The 19,185-nt window shown below is 57.0% G+C and overlaps 1 protein-coding gene across 4 annotated transcripts in view; it reads right to left on the reverse strand.

The window, feature by feature from the left end:
• Positions 1-16,897: 16,897 nt before the first annotated feature.
• DAB2IP (DAB2 interacting protein) overlaps positions 16,898-19,185 on the reverse strand; it is a 99,699-nt gene continuing 97,411 nt past the window's right edge. For all 4 annotated transcript variants that reach the window (XM_056138602.1, XM_056138604.1, XM_056138605.1 and 1 more), the window contains 2 exons: positions 17,791-17,878; positions 16,898-17,152 (listed from right to left, as the gene is read on the reverse strand). In XM_056138602.1, the coding sequence (XP_055994577.1) occupies positions 16,985-17,152; positions 17,791-17,878 (256 nt within the window). In that variant the 3' untranslated portion in view covers positions 16,898-16,984. The remainder of the gene's footprint in view (positions 17,153-17,790; positions 17,879-19,185) is intronic.

Raw genomic sequence — 19,185 nt, forward strand, 5'->3', positions numbered from 1 at the left:
TCCTGGCACAGTGGGGACTGGGCATAATGAATTTCCCATTCAGTAATCAGAGATGGTCTTTTTTGTTTGTTTTGGGGGCCAAACCTCGCCATGCTCAGAGGTTACGCCTGACTCTGAGCTCAGGAATTACTCCTGGCAGTGTTTGAGGGGGTACCATAAGGGATGCCGGGGACTGAACCCGGATTGGCCACATGCCAGGCAAGCGCCCTCCCCGCTGTACTACCTCTTTGGCCCCTTGGAGGTATTACAAGTGAGCATCTCAAGCGTTGGGGTTCTTGCACTGCATCTGCAAGATTCACTCTCACTGCGATCTGTTGTCTAAGAACCCTGGGTACCAGGGGACCTCAGGGCCTGGGAAAGACTCTCAGGCATTGGGGCTTCTTGTTGTCATGTTTATTTTATTATTATTATTATTTTGCTTTTTGGGTCATACTCGGTGATACTCAGGGGTTACTCCTGGCTCATGCACTCAGGAATTACCCCTGGCAGTGCTCAGGGGACCATATGGGATGCCAGGGATCAAACCCGGGTTGGCCATGTGCAAAACAATTGCCCTGCCCGCTGTGCTATTACTCCAGCCCTGCATCGAGGCTTTTTGTTATCATGTTTAAAATGATGCCATGGACCCACACAACCACACTTGTACGCACTCCCACAGAGACATGCATATGTCCTGCAGGCATATGGTGGCAACATCTGGGAACAGCCAAGAAGCCCCATGAGGGTCAGCTCCCTTCCACGCGGGGGTGGGCTCTCCTGTCTGTCCTGGGGGCAGCTGCTGGGACCCACGTGCTCTCAGAAGATGACTTGTGGCAGAGAAAGGATTCCTATAGCTTGTGGGTCCCCAGGAAAGGAGAGGGCAGATCCCAGCTGCAGCATTTCGGGGGTCAGGGTGAGGGGCAGGGCTGGGAGAAGAATCTGCTCCAAGTCAGGGTTTTTCTCTCACTGATTTTACTCTGATTTCCCTACTTACCATGATTTGGGGAGCAGAACAGTGGGGGTGGCAAGATTCAGGCCTGCATATGTAAGGGCTTCGTAGAGGGCATGACGCAGGGTACTGTGAATGCTTGCTTGAGGGAACTACCCCAGCTTCTGCAATTAGACTGCTTCCAGCTCTCTCTATCTTTTTTTTGATGGGGGGTTCACACCCGGCATTGCACAGGGGTTACTCCTTGCACATGGCAGATCTGGATTCAATCCCCAGCATCTCTTATGGTCTCCTGAGCCCAGAGCCAGGAGTAAGCCCTGAGAACTGCCAGTTTGGCCCAGAAAACTAACCAAAAACAAACAAACAAACCAATAAACAAACAAAAAAATTTTTTTCTCTGCGGGCTTCTTTTTGGCAACCAATTTCCTCTTTACCTTCCTAGGATGCCGTCAGACCATGCTACCCTCCTGCCCAATGATATAAAATTGGACTTGGAGGCAGGATCAGGGCAGCACATGGGCACTCCACCCTGTGCACCTCTGGGGTGACCCTGGTACTTCCGGCCCACGGGCCCTGAGTGGCACTCCCTGCTTGCGCCCAGCACTGAACGGTCTGCCCAGTATTGGTCAGGCACGCCCCAGGGTCTCTGAACACCACGTGGGTGGGCCTGTCCCTGCAGAGACACAAACTGCTTTCCCACCACCTCTATCAGGCCCAGCACCTCCCTTTAGTCTGGGGCCCTTCCTATTTTTTCTTTTTGGGTCACACCTGGTGATGCTCAGGGATTCCTCCTGGCGGTGCTTGGGGGACCATATGGGATTCTGGGGATTGAACCTGGGTCAGCTACGTGCAAGGCAAACACCCTACCCGCTGTGCTATCGCTCCAGCCCCCCGGGACCCTTCCTATTTGAAGCCCAGATTTCCACAAGCCCACACCTCCTGGGTCCCCCATAGAGTCGCAGAGGTCATGCACAGGAGCTGTGACAACTGGGGAAGCGCCTAGGGGCTCCTGAGGGAGAGCGCTGGGGCTGCTGAGACCCCACCTCAGCCTCCTCACATTCTGAGGTTCCCAAACACCCCATGCTCACCCCTTCTCCAGCGCTTGCATCCCATCCCCTTCTTCCTGTGTGGCCTACAGCAGTCACCTGCTGGAGGCCGTCCCCACCTCTGGAGAGCAGCACTCATGCTCCCAGGCTGCTCACCTTGCCTCGGGCCCAGCCAGACCTGCTGGGTCCTCCAACACACTTCCAGATGATTCTCTGAGGCACTGCTGAACTCATCCACATCTGAAACCCAGCCTGTCAGGGCCCAGCAAAGAGGAGGTGCCGTGTGAGCTCATGGATGAGTGAGTGAGTGAGTGAAATTGTGGAAGAGAGTGAATGAGTGAGAAAATTAGTGAATGAGTCAGTTAGTGAGTCAAAGAGTGAGTGATTGTGAATGAGTTATTGTAAATGAGTGAGCGAATGAATGAATGAGTGAATGAGTGATTGAGTGAGGGAATGCGTGAATGAGTGAGCGAGTGAGTGAGTGAGTGAGGGAGCGAGCGAGACCCCCTCTGGCTGCTGAGCACAGGTTCTGAGGAGTGAGCGAGAGCCTCCCTCAGCCCTTCTCTGATGGGAAGCCCTGCACTCACCTGTTCTCTGGGAAGCACCCCCGGGCACTGTGTGGGACACCATCCCTCACCTGCGGCAGCTGGTTCTTCCATGCGGCCTCTCACTCTTCCTGCTGAGGAGCTAAGGCCTGTCCGGGGCAGGATTCCCACACCAGCTCCCCCAGAGGACCCCAGGATTCTGCCGTGGGACCTCCAGAAGGGCCCCCGGAATCTGCCTGATCTGTGGGGACCAGCAGAACGCAACCACGGGGAGCTCCTGGCCCCATGACACTACTGACCTGGCTGGTCCCTCTGCGCATGGGGCTCTGCCCGCAGTGAGGTTGGCATCACACCCGGGCATGGGCAGGGGCCCCGTCCCAGTGTCACTCACAGATGTGGGGCGGGGGGTTTCCTCCATGGGTCCCCCCACTGCAGGGTTCGCGTTCCCACCTGGCCCCTGGGGTCCCTCTGGTCTCCCTGTGCATGTGTATGTGTGTGTGTGTGTGGGGGGGGTGACGAGGTGGGGAGAGAGGAATTTTAGGGGTGATGCCCCACCCCACCAGGCAGGCTTATCCGTGGAGCCACCCGCCGGCCTCATGCACAGCACCTAGCTCAGCACAACTGCAAATGAGAGAGGAGAGGGACATGAGGGGAGTGAGGAAGGGGAGTCCTTAACCCGGCAAATGACACCTGCAGCTGTGGGGGGGTCTTAGGGGGAGCCTGGCACTCCTGCCATGTGTCTGCCCAGAACCCTCGGGTTGGACATACACGCTGCCCCCGTAGATAAACCAGGGCTACTCCTCAGCGTCAGTGCGTGTCTCCCGGAAGGTGGCTGGTGTTGCCTCCCGCCCATTAGCTGACGGGCTGAAGCGTGTCATATTGGATTCCACGGCCCACGGAGCCCACCAGCCCGCTGCTAGGAGCCCTGCGTGCATTCGCAAGATGCGACCGTGCTCCTCGTGGGCCCTAATGAACAGGCGAACGGTACTCCGAGGAAGGGAGGCTCCATGGGCCCACCCACCCTTCCCCACCACCCCTGCCCTCATGTAGGGCTGCAGCTGGACCTTTCCCTGGCCCGTAAGGGTCGCGCCCTGGACACCCTCGGAAGCAGCAGGCCCGGGCTCCTGCTGCCAGTGTGGGCATGCACCAAAGCTCAGCTTTGCCCACTGAACACGGTAACCAGCTGCAGTGACAGCAGCCACACCTGGACAGCACCGTGCCCAGAACCCCCTAAGCACACACTCATATACACACATACACACACGCACATACTCAAACACACATGCTCATACAGTCACTGTGTATCTCACAATGATTCAATGTAATAACATCTTAAAAAAAAAGAAAAGAAAAAGAACGCCAAGAGCTTGGAGGGCTAGGGCCCCTCTCATCAGCCAGCACCTCTTCTCCTGCTCACACTGGTCAGGAGTCACCTGTGAGATGCACTAGGTTTTGGGGTCCAGGGGGCCGCGGTGTAGGCTCTGCATGCAGATTATTGGGGTCCATCCTGGCACTGCCTGGACTAATAACTAAGCGCCACACCATGAGGATTCCCCAAACAACAAAAGTTTAGATTCCATACCACGCGCCTATAATGAATCATCAAAACGAACTTTGTACGCCACAGTATTCATAAAAAGTGTAGGGGACAAATGTTACCCAATGCAGGCCTTACCTATTCTATGTAAATTCTAAAATTAGCACAGAATAACTTTTAAAGTTTTATAAATGACAGGTTATTTATAAATAACTGCTTCCTTCCATGCAGTCAACCCGGGTTTGATCCCCAGCACTGCATGTGGACCCCTAAGCACTGCCAGAAGTGATCCTTGAGCACAGGGCCAGGAGTAAGCCTGAGTATTGCCAGGGGTGGCCCCCAAACAAAAAGAGTAGATAAAAAATTGGTTTCGAGGCTGGAGCAATAATACAGCAGGGTAGGACATTTGTCTTGTACGTGGCTGACCCCAGTTTGATCCCCAACATCCCATATGGTCCCCCAAGCACTGCCAGGAGTAATTCCTGAGTGCAGAGCCAGGAGTAACCTCTGTGCATCGCCCGGTATGACCCAAAAAGAAAAAAAAAAGGTTTTAATGTGTTTGTGTTACAAAAGCAAATTATATTCAGGAAACAAGAAACTTGGGGAAAGTCCTGATGCACAGAGAGAGAGAGAGAGAGGGAGAGAGAAAAATCCAAAGTCATTAGTATCTTCAGGTGTCTCAATCTACATTTGACTGACACCTTGGCTATCTTGATCACTTGATCACTTGACATCCCGTTACTCATCGATTTGCTCGAGCGGGCACCAGTAATGTCTCCATTCGTCTCTGTTGCATGCTAGTGTAGCCCAATGGCGTCTGCTCGTTCTAGGAACATGAAAAGCCTCAAACCGATTGTTCAGGGTCTTGACGAAGAAGTATGACCATCTCGTAGGTGGGCGGCCACGCAATCTTTTGACGTCCCGTGGAATCCATCTGGTAATGGCTCTAGTCCAGCGGTCATCTCCAAATCTCCAGCCCATCTGATTTTCGATGCCTTGGTCGACGAGACAGAGTCCCTGATTCTTGATTGTTGGCGGAGGTCGGAACTCTGGATTCTTTCTCTCATTTGAGTGAAGCGTGATACTCCAAACATAGCTCTTTCTATTCCTCTTTGGGAGACCCGAATAACGTTCTCATCCCGTTTTCGTAGGGCCCAGGTCTCTGAGGCATATGTTAATGCAGGAAGAACAGTGGAATTGAGGAGATGTGCCTGGAACTGGAGGTTCTTCATCCTCTTAGCTATTTCTTCGACGCTCTTGAAGGCGTTCCAAGCCACTCTCTTCCTCCTGTGCAACTCAGGTGCCAGGTCATTGGTCATGTTGACTTATGGACCTAGGTACATATAAGTGTTGCATTCGGAGATGTTCGTTCCGTTGAGAGTGAATAGAATGTCAGGAATGAGACCATTTTTCATAAACATTGTCTTCGTGAGATTCAGCTGGACTCTGGCCTTTCCACACTCACGGTCGAAGTCATCCAGCATTTGTGTCGCTTTGCTAATGTTTGGTGATATTAGAACGATATCATCAGCAAAGTGGAGGTGGTGTAGTTGCCAACCGTCTATCTTCACTCCCATTCCTTCCCATTCCAGTCGTCGCATGACATTCTCGAGGGTGGCACTGAAGAGTTTCAGTGAAATGGTATCATCCTGTCGAACCCCTCTCTTGACATGGATGATCACTTCTTTGTAGAATGGCGAGATTCTGATAGTGAATCTGTAATATAGATCACGGAGGATCCTGATGTATTGAGTTTGAACACCCTGTTTGGCTAGGGCTTTGGTGATTGCTTTCGTCTCAACAGAATCAAAGATCTTCTTTAAATCAATGAACGTTAGACAGACAGGCATCTTGAACTCCCGAGAAACCTCAATGAGCTTGGTTATCGTGTGGATATGGTCGATGGTGCTGAATCCTTTGCGGAACCCTGCTTGCTCGCATGGTTGTCCTTCATCTAGTGTTCTGCCAATCCTATTCAGGATGACTCGAGTGAACAGCTTGTAGATGACAGACAATAGGCAGATCGGGCTATAGTTGCCAATGTCGTGGATGTCTCCTTTCTTGTACAGTAGTACAGTCCTGCTGGTTTTCCATTGGACTGGAACCTTACATTCACACTGGTAGTGTGTCTATCTATCTTAGCCAAGATAGACCTTGGCTATCTATCCCTAAGAATTGCATTAGTTATATTTCAGAATTTATAAAATTAGTTATTATTTTTGTTTGAGGGCCAGATCCAAGGTATTCAGGGCTGACTCCCGGCTCTGCAGTCAGGGATCACTCCTGGTGGGGCTCAGGGGACTGTATGTGGCTGGGCGTGGAACCTGGGTCCATCACATGCAAGGCCGGGCCCTCCCTGCTGTATACTGCTCTGGCCCTAAGAATAATTCTTCTTTTTTTTTTAAATTGAATCCCCGTGAGATACAGTTACAAAGCTTTCATGTTTGAGTTTCAATCATACAATGATCAAACACCCATCCCTCCACCAGTGTTCATTCTCTACCACCAATGTTCCCAGTATATATATATATCCCCCCTTTCCAACTCTCCCCCTGCCTCTATGGCAGACAGTTTCCCCCATACTCTCTCTATTTTTGGGCATGATGGTTTGCAATACAGATACTGAGAGGCTATCACGTTTGATCCTTTTTCTACTTTCTGCACACATCTCCCATCCCGAACAATTCCTCCAACCATCATTGACTTAGTGATCCCTTCTCTGTTCCAGCTGCCTTCTCCCCGGGCTCCTGAGACAGGCTTCCAACTACGGGGCAATAAGAAGAATAATTATTCTTAATGCAGCAGGTGGGGCACGTGCCTTGCAAACGTCCAACCCTGGTTCTATCCCTGGGTGGGCGTGGCCCAAACCCTTCTGAGCCAAAGACACATTATTGCTCCCATAGCAGGAAACGTTTTGTTATGCCAGGATCTCTGCCAAGCAGGTTGGCATTGTTTCAGCCCTCGCAGAAGCACCCTCCTCTGGTACAGCTGCTGCTGTCTCTGTAGCCTTAGAGGAAACCCCAGTTTACCTAAGATCACATGACTCATCAACAAACACCCTCATGTCCAAGAGAAGTGATTGTCTTCTGCCTCCACCGATTTTATTTGATTTGTTGTTGTTTTATTTTCAAGCCATACCCAGCGGTGCTGAGGGCTTACCCAGGGAGCTACATCAGGTGCCAGGGTTTGAACCTGGGCTAGCTGCGTGCAACATAAGTGCCCTGCCCTACCTGTTGGCCTATGGCTCCGTCCCATGTCTCTACAGATTTTAGCAAATATATATATATATATATATATATATATATATATATATATATATATGTTATAGGGGCCTTCCCCAGAGGTCCTCGGAGGTATTTGTTTTGTTTTGCTTGGAGGCTACACCCAGCAATGCTCAGGGCTTCTGGCTCACTCTGAACTCAGGGTCACTCCTGGTCGGCCTCGGAGGCCCCAGAGGTGTTCATGGTACCCAGAAGACTCCATCACTTGAACTTCCTCCCAGCCTCACAAATACACTTTTCAAAAAATATAACAGACTTCTCCTTGAGCATTAGAATTCTGTGACCAGCTTTTAACACTTAATGCATTATTAACATCTTTCAATAGAATTTATTCTTCTACAAATTTATCGGCGACATCGTTTTTCATTAGATGGCTATGTTTTATTTATCTCCCACTGGCTCCAGATCAAAAACAAGAAACAAGAGCCAATGGTAAAACTCGCCCAGCCGTATTCAGAGTCTGAAGGAGGCGGTGTGTGACCGCCCCACCCTGCCAGGAGCTGTCCTCTCCAGGGGACATTGCCACGAATGGTGGTACTCACTCCTCCCTCGTTTCTTCTGGGTCATTGACCAGAATTTCATTTTTGGAGGGCAGGCAGTGGGGCAGCCCGACCTAATAGCAGCATCCATTCACACAACCTATCCCGCATGCAAAACATCATTCTGAAGCTAGTCAGCCTTGCAGTGCCTGAGACCCAGTAATCACACTCGCCTCCCGCCTTGAGCCGTGAGTGGTGGGGGTGGACTGGGAGAGCCACGTCAGCGGGGCCCATAGGAGGAGATGAAATGGCTCTAAAATCAGAACAGTCAAGTGCTCCGCTCCAGACATCTCAATCCTGATGCCACGTGGTCGTGTGAGGCGGGCAGGCGACCCAGCCTTTCTGATCAAGTGGCAGTGGGGTTGGGTACAGAAATGTGGAATGTGGGGCTGGAGCAATAGCACAGCAGGTAGGGTGTTTGCCTTGCATGCAGTCGACCCGGGTTCGATTCCCAGCATCCCATATGGTCCCCTGAGCACCGCCAGGGGTAATTCGTGAGTGCAGAGCCAGGAGTAACCCCTGTGCATCGCCAGGTGGGACCCAAAAAGCAAAAATTAAATAAATAATAAATAAATAAATGTGGACTGTGGGGCTGGAGCGACAGGATAGCACGTAGGACACCTGCATGCAACACGCAGCCAACCCAGGTTTTTTTTTTTTTTTGAGGAGGGGTCACACCCAGCGATGCTGAGGGGTTCCTCCTGGCTCTGCACTCAGGAATCACTCTTGGCGTGCCTGGGGGACCCTATGGGATGCTGGGGATCGAACTCGGGTCGGCCGTGTGCAAGGCAAATGCCCTCCCCTCTGTGCTTTCGTTCTGGCCCCATCAACCCAGGTTTGATCTCCGGCATCTCACAGGGTGCCCTGAGCCCCACCAGGAGTGACCCTGAGGGCAGAGCCAGGAGGAAGCCCTGAGCACTGCTGGGTGTGGCCTCCAAACAAAACCAAACTAATCAATTAACCAACCAAACAAAAGACCCAGATTGGGGACTGATGCCTCCACTCTGGGTCAGCTGTAGGGATGGGGTGAGGGAGCCTGGGAGGAAGAGAGTCTGGTGTGGAGGTGGGCGCGAGCAATGCAGGGGGGCTCATCCCTCTCTGCCCGCTCTGGGAGCCTGAGGTATTTCCCTTAGAGCTTCAGGCCCTGAGAGGACTATGGGAACATGTCTGGTGTAGTGGGGTGTGGGGGGGAATGGGTGTTGGAGGGTCATCAGGGCAGCTGGAAGGTAGTGGGGAGGAGGATTAGTGGGGTCTCTACTAGCGCTCTGGCCAAGGAGGACGAGACCACTGTGCAAAAAAAATAAAATAAAATAAACCAGAAAGAAGTGAAATGTGTTGTCAGAGACAGAGGACGGTGCTATGCTGCTTTGCTTTCCGGACCCCAATTCAAATCCCTGGCACTCCAGAGGGGCCCCAGTGGGGACCTGTGTTCTGTGTTCAGGCCAGAGGCTGGTCCTGAACATACAACCAGGAATAGACTCTGGGTACCAGCAGGCATGGCCCCCCAAATATTAAGAAACAAGTAAGGTGTGTGGGGGGGTTGGCATCTGCAGAAAAACCCGTGGTCATCACCCAGGCTCCCTACACTTGGGGAAGACCCCTAATGGCCCCTGCATGCATGGGGTACCCCTGATGGCCCCTGCACGTGGGGGGGACCCTCCATGGCCCCTGTACGTATGTGTGGGGTTACCCCAAGTGGCCTCTGCATGCGGTTCAGCCTCTGGCTCTGCCTGCCGGGTTCTGAGGCTTTCCGCCCTGCCCTGTCAGGGAGTCTCCAGAAAATTCCCCTGAAATTTGTGATTGGGGGGAGGAGACCGTGACGTGTCCCTGGACCGCAGGGTCCTTGGATGATGGCAGGAGAGGCCTCTCGGGACACACCCAGGGGCTGGCGGGAACCTGTGGCTCTTGGTGGGTGTGTCATATGTGAAGCTGAGTCGGGGTCCCCATCCCCCATGTGACTGAGTGCAGAGCTTGGCAGGCACCAGCTGGGCACGCTCGGGGCCAGGGAGCAGTCCTTGGTCCTGCTGGGGGGGTTCGTCTCACCTCACCCCTCGCATCAACACTCCCACCTCTCCTCCTGGGGCTCAGGGAGCACCTGTGCCTCCCACGCTGGGGCTGCCTCCCACGGGCCACTCTGTTCCGCCCTCTGGGCCCTGGAGCTGGGCTTTCTCCAGGAGTCAAGCTGGATCCTTTCTAGCAGGTTCCCCAGGGCCCTTCCCCCAGATCCCCCAAACTTGTTTACATGGCTCTTTGAGCGAGTTTTCTCCTTTCTGTTCCTCTCCTCTCTGTGAATCCCTGATGGGGACGCCGGGCAGCCTGGACGGAGCTTCTCGCTTTCTTCTCTCCTGTTCTATCCAAGGTGTCTATTTATCCTATTTTCCGGGGAAGAATACCCTGACTTGGGCCTCATCACTTCTTTTGGGTCTTTTTGTAAAAAAAGAGAAAAAGAAAAAAAACCCTTAAAAGTTCTGTTTTTTGGGGGGCTGGAGTGATCACAGCGGGTAGGGCATCTGCCTTGCACACGGCCAACCCAGGTTCGATTCCCAGCATCCCATATGATCCCCTGAGCACCGCCAGGAGTAATACCCAAGTGCATGAACCCTGTGCATTGCCAGGTCGACCCAAAAAAAAGCTAAAAAACAAACAACAAAAAAAAGAGTTCTGTTTCTTTGGCACTGCCGCCTCTTCTTGTTTAATTTCCCTGAGGATATTAAGGGGCTGGAGCGATAGCACAGTAGTAGGGTGTTTGCCTTGTACGTGGCTAACCCGACAGACTGGGTTCGATTTCTCTGCCCCTCTCAGAGAGCCCGCCAAGTTACTGAGAATATCTCGCCTGCATGGCAGAGCCTGGCAAGCTCCCCATGATGTATTGGATATGCCAAATACAGTAACAAGTAGTCTCACAATGGAGACATTACTGGGCCCGCTCGAGCAAATCGATGAACAATGAGGACACTGACAGTGACAGTGAGGATATTAAGAGTTTGGGTTATGGGGGTATGGTGCCGCTAGCAGGTCAATTTGTACCTGTGAGGCGAGTGCATCAGCAGCCTGATGGTGCCTTCAGACTTCCAGATACCCAAAATTGCTGCTGTGCCTTTGGCCAGATCCCAAAACCTTGGGGCAAAGTTTACCAAGAAAGTAAACAGCCAAAAGTTAGGTATGTGGGAGACACACCCACAAACCACCTCTGGCTTAGCTATATAATTGGAGGCATGGCCTCTGATTCCTGATCGAACTGCTTAACGGCCATGATCCCAGAGACTCAGAAACAAATCTTGAAACCCAGCGGCTTTTGGCAGAAATGCATCCAGTCCCTGCAGTAGGTTACAGGCGCCGGGCCACCCCAGGTGCGAATAAGTTTCGTGCCTAGGTCTGTTCCTCCTGGCGGCCCGGTGGCCGCCATCCTCCAGAGGCCACTGGATAGTCAGATTTGAGCCCACAGCGACGAGACATGTGGGGCCTCACAGGATGGGGGTGGATCCAGCCCTTTCCTTCCCCATCCCAACAAGACCCCGAGTCGCTGCCCACAAACGGCCTCTCTGGCTCCTGATCAAGCTGCTTAACGGCCACGATCCCAGAGAATCACAAACAAATCTCGAAACCCAACAGCTTTTGGCAGAAATGCATCCAGACCCCGAAGTAGGTTATTGTCGCTGGGCCACCGCAGGGGGGAAAGGGTGCTGTTCCTCCACCTGCTCCCCCGTGGTGGCTCGGTGGCCGCCATCCGCCAGAGGCCATTGGACAATCAGGTTTGGGCCCGCAGTAATGAGACATGCGAGGCCTCATGGGATGGAGGTGGAGCCAGCCCTTTCCTCCCCTAACCAACGAGAGCGCGAGTTGCCGACCACGAATGGCCTCTCTAGCTCCTGATCAAGCTGCTTAATGGCCATGATCCCAGAGACTCAGAAACAAATCTTGGAACCCAGTGGCTTTTGGCAGAAATGCATCTGTACCCCTCAGTAGGTTACTATCGCCTGGACATTCCAGGGGGGAAAGGGTGCTGTCCCTTCGCCTACTCCCCCTAGGCGGCTTTGTGACTGTCATCCTTCAGAGGCTACTGGACAGTCAGGTTTGGGCCCTCAGTGATGAGACACATGGGGCCTCACGGGATGGGGGTGGAGCCAGCCCTTTCCTCCCCTAACCAACAAGAGCCTGAGTCGCTGCCCATGAAAGGCCTTTCTGGCTCCTGATCAAGCTGCTTAACAGCCATGATTCAAGAGACTCAGGCACAAATCTCGGAACCCAGCAGGTTTTGGCAGAAATCCCTCCAGATTTAATTGCTAAAATTTTGGAATTTCAAAATCACGCGGCCACTGCTGCAGCCACGTGACATCATATGTTATTCATAACCAGCAATAGAAAACAAATTGTCTACTGTTGCCTTTTCAGCAGATATGAGTGTTGGGGTAAAATTCCAAATAATAATGGTGGGTCTGGTGTCAAAATATTGAATGTAATCAAAGTAGAGAGAGAGTAATGTGGAAATCATCTGCCCCACAGGTAGGGGGAGGGTGTGGGATGGGAGTGTACTGGGGTTTTTGGGAGTGGAGAATGGGCACTGGTGAAGGTATGGGTGTTTTATTGTATGACCAAGACTTAAACCCGAAAGCTTTGTAACTGCTCTCATGGTGATTCAAGAAATAAAAATTATAAAAAATAAAAAAAAAGTAAGGTGGAGTTCATGCCTAATTCAATCAGCTAATCAGTGGCTAAATAAATGGCAGTACTCCTACATTTAAAAAAAAAAAAAGAGTTTGGGTTATTTTATTTTACTGCTCTTTTCTTCCCTGTATGGTCTCTGGTGTTGAGACATACCTGATCACGTTCAGGGGACCATATGGGGTGCTGGGGATTGAACCCTGGTTTGGTGTGTACAAGGCAAATGCCCTGGCCTCCACTTTTTGTTCCAGCCTCTATCAGTCCTGGTTTGTATCCTGTTGATCTCGCCTCTCCCTTTTCCCTGCAGGCTTGCTTTCTTTCTCCAAGATGTTCTATTTGCACATAGTGGGGCTTTGCTGGACCGATGAAGCACAAACCCAGGGAAACTCAAAAGCTAGTTTCTCTAACCTGTTGGAAGTGTGCCTGGCTGCCGGTGCTCTCTGCACACACGTGTGGTGTGCATGTGTATGTGTGTGTGCTTTCGCAGGCCTGTGTTTGTATGTTGACGGATGTCACTCCTTAAGCCGGGACACGGACCCAGTCAGATTGGGAGGTCTTCTCTCTAGATGCTCGCTCTTCCAAAGAAAGTAGTCGGGGACCGGGGACGGCCTAGCCCTGAAGGCACGCAAGAACAGGCACTCAGGGACAGATGTCTTTATATCCGCTCCCAGCTGCTCCCCCAGAGACCCAGGTTTTGGCCTGGACAATTCTAGAGCTCACTCTATTTCCTTCCTCAGAGCAGAAACGTTTCCCGTTCCTTCTGAGGTGAGGTGGGGGACTGCCTCCCACCAGAAACCTCCTGGAGGTTCCTCAGGGGGCTCATCAGTTCATTCCCAGTTGACCCCCTCACCAACCCCCGCACATTTATTTGCTTTTTGGGTGACACCCAGTGATGCACAAGGGTTACTCCTGGCTCATGCACTCAAGAATTACTCCTGACGGTGCTCAGGGGACCATATGGGATGCTGGGAATCGAACCCGGGTTGGTTGGTCCCTGGGAAGGAGGAGGGGGTTCTTCTCCCGGGGGCATCCCTGAAGGGAGAATGCAGCAGGTGTGCGAGACCCGGGGGTGGGGCAGGGAGGCTGGGCTGGAGCAGGGACAGGATCCCTTTCCCTCCCGGGGCGGACGGTATTATTACCTGTCCTATGGTGTCCAGCACCCAGAGTGGTCGGGGGCCGAAGCACAACTGCCCAGAGAAGTGGGGACTTTCTGAGAGTCCCAGTGGCCACTGGGGGTGGCCGGGCACATGGACGGGTGCAGAGGGCGGGCAGCCACAGGGGAAGGAAGGGGCCAGCGATGCCACAGGGAGCAACTTCATCTCCGTCTCCCAGTCTTGGTTTGGGGCCACCCAGGGACCAGGCGGGGAGTCGGGCTGGTGCCCGGCACGCCCTCCGCATCGCCTTCACCTTCTCCAGAGCAAAGAGCCGGCCTGGAGCTTCCTTCAGGCAAGACTGGCCAGCTGGACCCCCGACCCTGGAGGAGGCAGGGGTGCCAGCGACAAGGAGGGTCCCCGGGCCCAGGTGCACTCCTGCCCTGCTGAAAGGCTCTGGGCCTCTCAGCCATGAGGCGCGGTGACCCCGGACACCCCAGACTCAGGGAACAGAGGGGGGAGATAGGGACTGGCAGGGTGAGGGTCTCTGGGGGTGGGTCCAGGGGTGCCCGCTTGGGGGAAGACCTTGCTTTCAAGCTGGCCCCCGTCCACCTGCTCCCCACCTTGGAGCCAGTGCTAAGGGGTCGGGGACAGACTACCCGGCTTGGTGATCTGGGAGGTGGATGGGCGCAGGGCCTCCGCCTGCTCTGCGGGTCCCCCCGTCCACCCGTGTCCCATGCCGGGGTGGTCCCTTGGAGGCGGGGGCGGGGAGGGGGAATCCACGTCAGCCCGTCACTCACCCACTCACCCCTGGGTCACGTCCCGAGGCGGCCGGATGGAGAGGCGAGGCAGGCTTAAAATAGCTAAATAAATCTTTAATATTTCTAATTGCAAATGTACAGAAATTGCACAGCCACACGTGGAGAACACCAACCACTTTCTCTGTACATTATTACACAGTCGGAGGCACGGCCGGACAGCCGGCCGCCCCGATGTTTGCATTATTTCCTTTTCACATACTTACAAAAGGGGTGGGGGGCGGGGTGTGGGGGCCGGGACGGGGGTGGGTGGGGGGGCGCGTGTAGAAAAGAGGTGAACGGTCCGACAGAGGGGCGGGGGGTGCTGGGGCAGATGGGGGCGACAGGGGTGAGTGGGTTTCTGGCCTGGGACCCCCTCACCCCCCGATCCGGGCTGCTGGAAGAGTCCTTCTCTTGGAGAAGTTTGGCAGTTTCCTCCACCCAGACGTCTCGACAGACAGCCAGCCGGGGGAGGGCCGGGGGCAGCTACCCTCCGTCCCGTCCCCCCCAGGGCACGCTGGCCACCCCAGCCCCGGGGGGGAGGCCAGTTCTCTCTGGCCCTGGCAGGGCGTGTGGGCCACCAGCAGCCAGCGTGCCCCAGAACCCTCACTCGGGACAAGCCCCTCTCCTCCCTGCCCCGGCTCCAGAACGCTCGCTCCAGCCCAAGACTGTCTGTCTTCCGGGTGAGAAAATTGAGCCGGGCCCTGGGAGGGCGAGGGCCCGGGCAGCACCGGGACGGAAGGGGTCTGCAGAGCTGCGGGGGAGGGGGGTCACGTCACAGTCACACACCAAGAACATTTACAGAGCCCGGCGGGCCGCCATCCCGCCCAGGCAGGGCGGCTTCTGTACAGTTTTACAGTTTTTGCACTGGGGGGGGGGGGGGGGGGGGGAAGTCACTCGGCCCCAGTGAGCTCACACAGGGCCTGGCACCCCGCGGCAGCCAGCAGTACTGGCTCCGGGGCCCTGGGGGAGCCCCCCCGACCCCCACCCCGTATTGCTAAGACGCGCTCGGTCCGAGGTCACTCGTGGCATCTCGGGGAGGGTGGGGTGTGGGGGGGGCCGGGTCCTACCCGAGAGGCCCCTGGAGGCAGTGTGTGGCCCCGCCCTTCCTTCCTGGGGGGCTGCCGTCCCCCCACAAAGCATGGCTCCCACCTGGCCACCTAGATAAACCCCTCCCAGAGCCGGGGGGTGGGGTGGGATGGGGGGGCGGCCTGGCCACCTCCCAGAGCCCTGCAGACCGCCCAGGGGGCTCAGGGCTCAGAGCACTGGGTGCGGAGGGGCACCTCTTCCCAGGGGCTGCCCGGCTTCCTGAGGCTGGGGGTGCGGGGGGGAATCCTGGGCCGCCCCGCCTGGCTCCTGACCCGGTGGGCCCGACGTGGGAGGCCCCCAGGGGCCCGAGCTGCTGCCCACCTGCGTCCCACGAGGGGAGGTCGAGGCTGAAAAGCTAATAGGCGGGGCCCGCCCCTGCCCGCCGGGGTGCAGCGCCCGGGCCCTTGGCGGGGCGGGCCGGAGAGGAGGCGGTCACGCCAGGCCCCCGCTGCCGCTGTCGAGAGGGAGCAAGTCTATCCTCCGGGGCCGCTATTTCCCATGCAGTGCGCACGCTCAATTTTAAAGGGCCCCTGGCTTCCAGCGGGCGGGCGGGCCAGCGAGCGAGCGAGCGGGCAGGCGGGCGGGCTTTTGTTTCTAATGCATACTGTGAAAGGAAAAAGAATCACAGTTACCCACCTCCTCGGGGCTGCGGGCAGCGCTACCCCTGACAGGCCTTCTTTCTCTCTCTCGGGGCTAGCACCGCTGACCGCCCCAGGCCAGGCCCAGGGCGGCCACTGGGGTGGGAGTGTGGGGGGGGTGCCCTTTGGGCAGCCTGGGCCCAGATCTTTGGCTTGGGGGAGCCCCAGAGCATCACGTGAGCCCCCCGTGGCAGGGGTGGGGGGAGACTCTGCGGGTCAGTCAGGGGCCTCAGCATGACCTGCCGGCCTCCCCATGTTGATTTGGCAGCATTCAAGAACGGGGTCGCGCGGGGGGTGGGGTGGGAGTCAGCGGGCGGGGGAGGGGAGGGCACCTTGGTTCCTCTCGGCCTGGACGGGCTGCATGCAGGGGCCGCGGCTGGGGGAGGGGCTCGGCCCACGCACTCCCAGCCTGCCGGCCCTCCAGGTCCCACAGGGCACAGGCTAGGCTGCCAGTGGGGGCTCTCCCGCTTGGGGGGGCCCCAGGACAGGGGCGGCTGCAGGTTGGGGCCTCCCGCTCGCTCTAGACCCCACGTGTCCAGGCTGCTCCCTCTGGGGCGCATGCACTCGGCCCGGCCAAGGAGGCGGCGGCGGCCAGCGAGTTCAGGAGATGCCAGTCTCAGGGGCCCCTGCTCCCCACGTGCCGCGTCTCTCCGCCTGCACCCACACACGCTTCTCGGTCGGGAGAGACGGGGCAGCCGGCGACCCCCACCCCCTCCCACCCACAACGTCGCACCAGTCTCTCTCGTGGCTCGCGCCTGTGGCCGCCTCCTCCGGGCCCCGCGGGCGGGGGAGGGGACATGGGGCCGTGGGCCCTGGCCCTCCTGGGCCGGGTCAGCAATTGCTGCTGTTCCGGAACTCGCCGTTCTCGGTAATCTGCAATTTGGTGGGGTTGGTGGGGGAGACGCCGTTACGGGCCTGCATGCTGTACCTCTCTTTCAGTTGCGTGAGCGCGCTCATGAGGCGGGCGTTGGCCGCGTCCAGCGAGGCGATGCGCTTCTCCTGGGGACAGAGAGGGGGTGCTGCTGGGGGCCGGCGGGCAAGGGGGGGGGCGGGGGGGCTGGGGGAGGAACTGACGACGGGGACAGAGAGGGTGGAGGGACAGACCTCCAGGGGCTGTGTGAACAGAGGCCGAGGTGAAGGGGCTGCAGGGATGAGGACAGGGGTGGGATGGGAGGGGCAGGGACAAAGGGGCAGAACGGGGTGACAGGCTGGGGCAGGGGTGAGCAGACACACCCCAAGTCCAGGAGGACGGACCCCGGGGCAATGGAACGAGGCCTCCCGCAGGCCCAAGCCCAGGCCCAGGCCGGCCTGCCGTCTGGTCCCCCTGAGTGAGGTGATATGTGTGGGGCCCAGGGTCTGCGGTCAGCCCGAGACAACCGGGCCCGCTCCAGAGAGGGGAGAAAGAGGGTCTCTGCCGGGCCAGCCCCTCGGAGGGCAGATCCGTGCTCCCGTTGCCCGGCCTGCTGGGACACCACAGGGGAGAGGCTGTCCCGTCCCTCTCCACCGAATGCCCGAGTGCCCGGGTGAGCTGCCCCCTCGGCCCTGCAGCTGTCCCGGGCAGGATTCCCGCCCGCCGGTCAGGGCTCCGGCGCCTTCAGCCCGCCTCATCCCGGGTCCGGCGGTGGCCCAGGGCCCACCTGGGCATCAATGATCTTCTGCTTGGAGTCCACTGCCGCCTGCATCTCCGCGTGGTCCTTCTTCAGCTCCTCCTCCACGGACATCAGCCTGCCGGAGGAGGGGCGTCAGGGTGCCGCTGTGGGGACCAGCAGGGCAGGCGGGGGGCGCCCCCGCACACCTGCAGAACCGAGGCCCTCAAGGGGTCTCCCTGATAGCAATGGGGCTGGCTCGGCTGCCCGTCCCCCCTCTCTCGTCGGGCTCTGTTCTGCTCCCCAAGCCCCGACCCCCAGACCTAAGGCAGCGGGAAGGGGGGGCAAGACCCTCTGCACCCCAGAGCCAGGAAGGTGGGGACCCATCACAGGACCCCAGGACAGGCGGGGGTGAAGGCTCTGGGGCTCTCTGCACCAGGCTCTCCACTGGTCAGGCTGCACGGGCAGTGGGTGAGGGGTGTGTGTGTGTGTGTATGTGTGTGTGTGTGTGTGTTTGTGTGTGCGTGCGTGCGCGTGTGGTGTCTGCACGGAACAGGGTTGCACAAGGCAGCCGGCCACGCAGGCAGGCAATGGTTACACCCACACAGAAGCACAGAGACCACGAACAGACAGAAACGGGTGAGGAAGGAGCATCCCCATAGGACAGAGCAGAAGGAAGGATCTAGGGGGGTGGGGAGCACGGGGAAGGAAGAGTCTAGGGGAGATGAGGGGGCTATGGGGAGCACGGGGAAGGGAGGGCCTGGAGGGAGGAGGGGCGGCTGGGACAGGTCAGGGTCTCAGGGTGTGTCGGGAAAAAACTGCGCTGACCTTCCTGCCACCAAAATCCAAGGGCGACAGGGCAGAGCCAGGCACCCGCCAGGAATCAGGGTGTCCAGCTTCAGCCAGTGCCTGAGAGGGGCTGCGGTCAGCCCCGGACAGCGTGTCCAGCCCAAGGAGCGCAGTCTCAGGTGAGGGGACAGGGAGGCCGGGACCCACGCCCGGCAGCCCACCTCTCCAAACACCCCCCACGTGAGGCCCCGTGTGTGCTCTGTGGAACCCCCAGAAGGAAACGGCTGTCGCAGGGCACCAGGTCAGAGCCGGAGCAGCACAACCAGACCGTTTACCGCAGCCGCTGCACTGTCCGGAACAAAGGGCCCCAGTGTCAGGGACCACGAGACACTGGCGCCTGCGGCATGGCCAGACGTGGCTCCGACCCCTGTGTGCAGGCACGTGGAAGGACAGGGAGGCACACCCTGGGCGCAGGACGGAAGCCAGGGGACTGGGGCCCAGGCCAAGGGCAGAAGGAAGGAATGGTTGGCAGGCAGACACCAACGCTGGAAACACAGCTGGAGCACGCCCAGGCACCGTGACACAAGCCACAGGCGGGACCTGAGGCCAACTGCAGGCCTGAGACAGACGACGCGGCCAAGACAAACCCCAGGGGTA

Source organism: Sorex fumeus, unplaced genomic scaffold (assembly GCF_029834395.1).
Source record: "Sorex fumeus unplaced genomic scaffold, SorFum_2.1 ptg000129l, whole genome shotgun sequence".
NCBI classification, from domain to species: Eukaryota; Metazoa; Chordata; class Mammalia; order Eulipotyphla; family Soricidae; genus Sorex; species Sorex fumeus.